General features: G+C 36.4%; 1 protein-coding gene across 4 annotated transcripts in view; it reads right to left on the bottom strand.

The window, feature by feature from the left end:
- The window catches only part of LOC106867912 (uncharacterized), a 93,398-nt gene that overhangs the window by 2,476 nt on the left and 81,967 nt on the right, over positions 1-8,955 (bottom strand). For 3 of the 4 annotated variants that reach the window (XM_014912982.2, XM_052971628.1, XM_014912981.2), the window contains exons 14-17: positions 7,696-8,132; positions 5,660-5,844; positions 4,418-4,492; positions 3,370-3,566 (exon numbers count right to left, since the gene is read on the bottom strand). In XM_014912982.2, coding sequence (XP_014768468.1) covers positions 3,370-3,566; positions 4,418-4,492; positions 5,660-5,844; positions 7,696-8,132 — 894 coding nt within the window. The remainder of the gene's footprint in view (positions 1-3,369; positions 3,567-4,417; positions 4,493-5,659; positions 5,845-7,695; positions 8,133-8,955) is intronic. The other variant, XM_014912983.2, reaches the window with a different exon arrangement.

Raw genomic sequence — 8,955 nt, 5'->3', positions numbered from 1 at the left:
CGATCTTGTACCTCTATAGTAGAAAGGATTATTAAGCTGGTGTTTGGAATATAAATTAACATGAAATTCTGATGGAAGGTCTTAATTTAGATCACTTGAAAACAGGAAGTTTGTACCATAGAACTAGGGGCGACCTCAGGCAGGTTGGTATCAAAAGGGTTAATGTTAATAGTCACTGAGGTCATGTGTTCAAAGAGACCCTGAGTTGACATGTCCTTGATTGAGAAACAGGAGAAATTTAAACAACTGATGATCGTTACAGATATGAGATGAGAGTTTTGTGTCTGAGATGAATAAGCTGTGTAAAGCCAAGTGAGAGAACTGTTGAGAAGTCCTGGTCACTTACACATTTTCATTTTAATATGAATGCATAAACCCTGGAGTTTTGGGGCATATTGTGGGTGTTTCAGTGCCATAGTGGAAACTCACTGTGGAGTGAGCACACAGCAAGAGATATCTTTAGAGGAAGAACTCCTATCAAACAAGGGTCTCAATCTGTTAGTTCCAGACTTTCTAAGGGTGTTGATGACACTTGAGTTTCCTGCTGTTTTTGAAAAGTCACCTTTAATGGAGATTAAACTCAGAATCTTTGGGTGATCTTATTTCCCTGAATGATATATATCGGTCAATCAAGAAGACCAACACAAGAACTAGTACTGTAGATCTATTTCAAGTTGGGGGTTTCCCTCCTACTATGTTTAGTGCCTTGCAGTTTTCCTTTTCAGCTCCAGCCATCGTTATTCTTGGATCATAGCCTCATTGAACTCTTCTCAGCTGTTTCTGAAAGGTGTTTCATTGTCACTGTTCTTTTGTGACCTTCATTTCCAAGCTGATGTAGTAGTTGGTACATGGAAGTGGCAACAAATCCTTATATGCCAACTTCTACTGCTTGTTAGTATATTAACAATAACATGGATAACAACTTGTACACCATCTGGTATTGTTGTATGAATTTTGGGTTTTCATTCTCTCCCTCTTTATTTTGATAATCTTCCTTTTTTAATAATTAGATAAGCTTCATATTAAGTTAATAACAACTCTAAATTTCAAGGATTTTCAAAGGAAAGAAACAGCTGTAGTAAATGTCTTATATGGAGTTTGAACCAGATAGTGAAAACATCCATGAGAGCATTGATTAAAGTACCAATGAATATATTCCAGAAAGAAAATGAGGTGGAGATATTAAAAATATTTCTCTTTCAAAATTTCCTATTATTTTAGAATGTTATTAAAATATGAAAGGATTGAGAGCAAGCCATAGATGTTTCATGACAAATGTCTTGTTTCTTCACATGCAAGGTTTTGTCACAATGAGTGTATGGTAACAAACGAAGATATTCTGAGTCTATTACACTGATAAATCAACTGTTATTTGCTCTAAAACTCTGGAAATAACCGAGTTAACTCAGTTGTGATATGTAGTATTTTTCATTAATAAGAACATTCTGGAGATAGTCCATCATAGCATAATAATTACCAGAAATGATCAAACCAACAACATTCAGAAAGAAACTTAAGTTCACCAAATTTCATTTTCAATGATGAATTTGTTATCAAGTTAATAAGTTCTGCTTATATGTTACTATGTGAAAATGGGTTTATAAATGTGAGCATAAGTGTGCTCGTGACAAAAGGCCTCTCGTTCAGAGTAAAAGGTAGACTGTATGACACACATGTGCGAACAGCCTCGCTAGATGACAATGAAACAGGGCTGTGACTGCTGAGGACATGCATAAGCTTGCAAGGTATGAAGCTAGTATGCTCCGCTGGATGTGTAATGTCAGTGTGAATACATGACAGAGTGAAAGCACCCTGAGAGAAAAGTTGGACATAAGAAGCATCAGATGTGGTGTGCAAGAGAGACAACTGCACTGGTATGGCCATGTGTTGCATATGGATGAAGACAGCTGTGTGTCACACCCTAGCAGTAGAGAGAACCTGTGGAAGAGGTAGACCCAGGAAGACCTGGGATGAGGTGGTGAAGCATGATCTTCAAACGTTGGGCCTCACGGAGGCGATGACAAGTGACTGAGACCTTTGGAGATATGCTGTGTTTGAGAAGACCTGGCAAGTCAAGTGAGACTGTAACCGTGGCCTATGCCAGTGCAGCATAACTGGCCCATTTAAGAGTACCCTTCAATCATTGGGCAATAAACTGCGCTTGTGAAGAGCTGTTGAGTCAAGTGAAGTCATTGTAGTGGCTGATGGCAGTACTACCTGATTGGCATGTAAAAAGCACCATTTGAGCATGATCAATACCAGTGCCACCTAACTGGTTCCTGTGCTGGTGACATGTAAAAAGCACCATTCAAGCGTAGTCGATGCCAGTGCCACCTGACTGGCCCTTGTGCTACACTCTCAGAGTGGTTAACATTAGGAAGGGCATCCAGCTGTAGAAACCCTGCCAGATCAGATTGGAGTCTGGTGCATCCTTCTAGCTTGCCAGTCCTCAATCAAACCGTCCAACCCATGCCAGCATGGAAAGCGGACGTTAAATAACGATAATGATGATGATGATGAGTATCAAACCCATGACAATGATTTCCAAATAACTTTTTCATTAATTAAATCTTTTTTAACATATTTTGTAAGATTGCCATTATACTCAGCACATTCATTTTGTTCTTATAAGTGTGGAATCTGTTTGAGATCTTCATTTCCTAGCTGAGAGATGAACAGTTTTTAACTCAGCCAAATGTTATCACATAAAAGTAGTCTTCTTTGAGTAGCTCATTTTTCTCTACTAAAAAATTACTACCAGTTTTTTAATGTCTTCACAGAAGGGATGACAAGGGACTAAGACTCCTGGTAGTTTGCTGTGCTTGAAAAGACATGTCAAGCTAAGTAAAATCACGGTTGTCTTGCATTCAGGTATATACCCTGCATCCTTCTCCAGCTGAGTTCCTAATCTTGTGGGATTATGGGTGTTGTGCCATGTAAAAAGCACCCAGTACACTCTGTAAAGTGGTTGGTGTTAGGAAGGGCATCCAGCCATAAAAAGCATGCCAAAACAGACAAGGAGCCTGGGCAGCTCTTCAGCTCCTGTGAAGCCGTCCAACTCATGTCAGCATGGAAAATTGGAATGAAAGACTTGCTTGTTTGGCAGTGACACAAGTTTACATCTATCGCACAATGTCAAAACAAGGAGACATAGGCCTAAACATGTATGTGCATTTTGTCTACCAAATCCACTCACAAGGCTTTGGTTTGCCAAAAGCTATAGTAGAGGACACTTAAGCAAGGTGCCCAACTATGTGATTGAACCTGAAATTATGTGTTTGGAAAGCAAACTTCTTAATTGCACAGCCATGTTTGTGCCTTTGTATAACACACTTTAAATTTAAACTAATTAAATGCAAAAATACAAACCTTTCCTCGTAATATTTATAAAACTCAAATGCTTGCCACATGAATAATGCAGCTTTCCTGTAATGAACGCACATTTTCAAATATTCAGACTGTATATCTATGTCACTTGCAAGTTTTGAAGTCCTGCATGTAGCTTTTTCATATAATGCTTTCACATCACCATTGACAGGTTTTTCATTCATTTCATTGTAAAGAATCTGTGGTGCAAAAAATAACAAAATCGAAATAAAATTTGACTCATATGGGAAGCTTGTGTATATGTGTGTGTGTGTTAGGAAAACAGCAACATTTATTAATAGGCATAGTTATAAGAAAATTTATAAGATTTGTTGGGCAAGGACACTAAAATATTGAAGTTGAACAAAGAGTAGACAGTATGAAGTAGAATTCGGTTTTTCTGTACCATTTTCACAAACACTGTTTACCACATAGAATAGGGTTTAAAAATTTTCAAAGTTGTGAAATAAATGCATTATAATCAGTGTTTAGTCAGTAATCAGTATCTCAGAATTCAGGGACATATGCAATAGCAATGGTGACTATGTGATAAGTTTGCTTCTCAACCACATGGTTCAGGTTCAGACTCACTGTGTAGAACCTCAGACAAGTGTCTTTTACTATAGCTACAGGCCGACCAAAGCCTTATGAGTGAATCTGGTAGATTGAAAGTGAAAGAAACCCACAGTATATATGTGTATGTCTGTTTATATCCATATAATCATGCTTGTTTGAAAGTGACACTTGTTTACAACTCCCATATGATGTTAAGAGATGGAAACACAGACACACACACATACATATATGATAGATTTCTTTCAGTTCCTATCTACCAAATCCACTTACAAGGCTTTGGTTGGCCTAGGTCTATAGTAGAAGACACTTGCCCAAGGTACCATGCAGTGGAACTGAATCCAAAACTACATGTTTGGGAAGTAGACTTCTTAACTATTGAGTTATGCCTGACCTATATATTTACAAAATTACTGATGAAAGAAAACAAGAGTAGTGTATTCAAAGAATTTTAAGCAAATAAATATTATATACGTACAGAGAGATCCAGAACTTTTCGGAATTGTTTGATATCTAAATCCTTCATATTACAACTGGTCATTTGAGTTATTAACTGAAAAGATTAATTTTTGCAATTGATGAGAAGTGTTATGTAATCTGTTGATGTGAAACTAGTGTATTAATATTACAGCCAACATATTATTATTGTTTTCATGGCATACTACCTTAGCAGGGACTGCAAGCTGTGTGCTGGTATGGTCATGTAATACATATGAATGGAGAGTCAGATCAAGAAGTGCTAATTGTGGAGGGAACGTGTTGAAGGGGAGCTCCAGGAGGAGAGAAAGCACCTTCAGATGTTGGACCTCAGAGGGGATGACAAGGGGACCAAGACTTCTGGTGCTTTGCGGTGCTTGAGAAAAGTTAGTAAATACATGGTTGTCTTTGCATACAAGCATGTCCCCTGCATCCCTCTCCAGCTGAGCATTCTTAATTTTGCCGGCTCATGGGTGCTGGTGCCACGTAAAGAGCACCCATGTTGGTGCTGTGTAAGAGCACCCAGTACACTTTGCAAAGTGCTTGGTGTTAGGAAGGGCATTCAGCCATAAAAAGCATGCCAAAACAGACAAGGAGCCTGGGCAGCTCTTCAGCTCCTGTCAAGCCATCCAACTCATGTCAGCATGGAAAATGGACGATGAAATGATGAAAAACCATGCCAGAACAAACATGGAGCCTGGGTAGCTCTCCAGCTCCTATCAAATCATCCAACCTATGCCAGCATGGAAAATGGACGTCAAATGATGATGATAGGTTTGTTCAAAAAATATTCTGGGGTATATATGTAGGCCTACTGCATTTTAGTAATCATACATTATAATTTTAGTAATTATATAAGACTTATCTACCCAACTGTTTTCACCTTCCTCTGACAATGAAATTTTCAAGAGCAATGTAAAAAATTGGAAGATATTAACTTTGTTAATCAAAGTGTTGATATATAATATCAAAACCACCACTTCACCACTCTAAACTAGAATGAAAACAAATATTGCTCACACTTTGTTAAGGAATAATAAGGAATTGCATTCATTTATTCAAAACTTGTTTCAACCAGAAAAAAATCCCCCCAAAACTCATCAATTTAAAAATTTCAAGTATATCTATCAAGAGTTATTTTAGAAAGAGTGAGAGGGACTGAGGCAGTAGGATTTCTTTCACTGGTATTCTGTGGTGAGTCACACCAATAAACAGAAGTGCTTTTAAAAAAATGATACATTACCTTTATACTTTTGTGATTATTCATCATCTTTTGTAAAAACTTAATATCCTCTTCTTTTTTATTATCAAAAATTATCAATTTATTAATATTTCCAGCAGCAATTACTTTAGACTGGGCTAATACAGCTATTGTGTCCAATTCCAACAGTTCTTGTTCAAGAGTGGGATCAAACTGTTGCAAGATCACTATAAAACACAAACCAGCTTTTTTTTTTAAATTTCAAAACATTAAACATTGACAAAACAAAATATGAATAGTTATCTACACTGGCTTAAAGATATAATGCAAACAGAAAATGTATATCAAGTAAAAAATTTGCTATGATTTCACTGTAGTAGATGGATGATGTAGAGGTAGATAAGAAAAAAATGTGGGATGAAGAAATTAGAAAGGTGAGACTCTCAGATAAGATGCTGTTCAAAATACAGAAAGATGTATTGAAAAATGTGTCCAAAATACATTATCACACACTATCAGACCAATTATACTCACAGACATTAGCAACAGATAAGAAAAAAAAAAAAAAAAGAAGAAAGTAAACCAAAAATTGACACAAATATGAATGTAGGGCTAAGAAAGTTTCTTCATTGTTGTATGGCTTCAAGTGCGATTCTACATGTGACATTTTGGACACCTACCAAAGTCTTTGGTAGATATTTGGTAAAGGGGAGCAGTGTGAAAGCCTGTTAGAATGATCCTCACTGTTCTCAGGTGATAAACTTATTCCATTGCCCGGTTTAATACCTGCTCCTGAGTTGCCATTAGCAGGGACAATTCTGTTGCAAGTGTTAGGGTCAGGTCTCTGGTCTAAGAACATCTACTTCTCATTAGTCTTGGAAACTCTGGAAAGTTACATGGGTGCTACCATTTTCCCAGAGTAAACCTTTGTAGATGATGAAAGAATGGCAGCTAACATTTGCACTAATCAACTACGGATTAGCGAGTAAAAACGTTGGAACTATATAAAATAATCTTAACCTGTGTACCTGTTCACAATCAGAAGCTACTGAAGTGATTGAAAGACAGTTCTTACAGCAAACAACAATCAAGAATAAAAGAACTAAAATAATTGCAAAAACTAAGACATAATGATCAATATGTAATATGAAATCATGTAGTACAGGCATGTGGCTTCGTAGGTAGGGTATTCAGCTTATGAGCATAAAGTTGAGTTTGATTCCCAGCTGCACCCAATGTCCTTGAGCAAGACACTCTAATTTTATGTTGCTCCAGTCCACTCAGCAGGCAAAGATAAGTAGTACCTGTATTCCCAAGAGCCAGCCATGTCACATTCTGTATCATGCTGAATCTGAGAACTATGTTAAGGTTACACATGTCTGTGGAGTGCTCAGCCACTTGCAGATTAATTTCACAAGCAGACTGTTTCGCTAATCAGATCAAGTGAAACCTTTGTCATTGTAACCAATAGAGTGACACTTATGAAATCATGTGATTTAAAGTTTAGAGTACTGTAATCAAATTATAAGATCATGGGTTCAGTTTCTAAACTGTGTACATGCTATGTCCTTGAACAAGGAATTTCATGTCACATTGCTCCCATCTACTCAGCTAATAATGAGTACCAGCAGAGTGCTAGTGCAGCCCTCTTTCCTTTCAGCTTCATTTATTGAATAAAACATAAGTAATTAATTTTCTTTAGCTTAAATAATTTATATGCTAAAATATGTTTATTGACTATATGTACAAAATTAACCTAAGTGTTTCTATTAACTTGAAAGTACATCATGAATAAAAAAAAAAAAAAATAATAATTGGGGCCACTTCACTAAATGGTTGCTCAGGCTGCTAGAAATGGCAGCCAAATTTACTAGTATCTAGGTTAAACTGCAGACAGTCCTGGATACATTACACCTCAAACAAAGGCAGGGTCATCAGAGCTTGCAAACCTTTGATCACAGGTCGACTAAATTAGAAGCAACTTGTAGCAGAACAATCGTACAACAACCAAACCAACTACCTATCATAAATGACAAGAAACATGAAAAATACACGAAATAAGAAAAATAAAATCTCACCTGCATCATTCTCTGATTTTACAGTATCCTGTTCTTCTGTAACATGTTCTTCCTCATCTTCAGAATTTGAGGATTCTTGCTTGATTTTTTTTACTTTCTGCCTACGCTTGCTTTTCGTCACAGTTTCTTCTTCAACTTCTTCTTCCTCATCTTCTGCATTTACAGCAGAAGTTATTTCATAGTTTCTTTTTGGTTTCAGACTTTTCTTTTGTTCAGACTCAATAATGTCACTTTCTTGTTTTTTAGATGCTTTCATATTTTTTCCCTCTTGCTCAGCCATATTGTTCTGCACCTTATCTTTCAAATCATTGTTCTTTAATCCTTTCTGCTTCTTCTTCTTCTTCTTCTTTCTATCTGCTTTCTCAGATGAAGTGTCATCAACAGGATTATAACCAGGAGGATAATTATTGGATTTCCCATCTGGTTTTATACCTGCTAAAAAAAAAAAAAAATGAATATGTATATAAAGAAATAGATAATGAAGAATTATGTTCATATGATACTTGATTCACTAACACACATTTCAAATAATCTAATGAACTGAATCCATTATAGTGGTTTGCATGCTTAATCAATCCATTTAGTTAATCAATTAATCAACTAATTTACAGAACAGTTGTCTCCCAAGTCATACTTCTAAAAACCTTAAAAGTATCTGTTTATTTTATTGTGAAGGTATACATTAATCAGAGCTGAACTATCAGACATTAAACAATGACAATGTTAATGAAGACGATGATGATGACTATATATATATATATATATATATATATATATATGTATCATCATCATCATTTTAACACCTACTTTTCTATGCTTGCATGGGCCAGACGTAATTTAAGGCAGACTTCCTATAGCCAGATGTCTTTCCTGTCACCAACCTCCTATTTCTAAGCAAGATAATAATTCTCCAGAGCCAGACAGGTTTCCACATAAGACTGGAAACAAACATTGCCTGTATGATGGTGATGCTTGTTTACAATCATCACATGATGTCAAGACAAAGGTACACACACACAGATATGACAGCCTTCCTCCAGTTTTTGTCAACCAAATCTACTCACAAGGTTTTGGTAAACCTAAAGCTATAGCAGAAGACACTCACATAAAATGCCATGCAATGTAACTGAGTCTGAAACCATGCAGTTGGGAAGTAGAATTCTTAACTACACAGGCATGTCTACCTGCCTGCCACCCATCCATACACACACACATGTGAGTGCATATATATATATATATATATATATATATATATATATA

The sequence above is a fragment of the Octopus bimaculoides genome, chromosome 11, assembly GCF_001194135.2.
Source record: "Octopus bimaculoides isolate UCB-OBI-ISO-001 chromosome 11, ASM119413v2, whole genome shotgun sequence".
Classification (NCBI taxonomy): domain Eukaryota; kingdom Metazoa; phylum Mollusca; class Cephalopoda; order Octopoda; family Octopodidae; genus Octopus; species Octopus bimaculoides.
The sequence above is the reverse complement of the archived record's forward strand: the minus strand, read 5'-3'. Positions and strand labels throughout refer to the sequence as shown.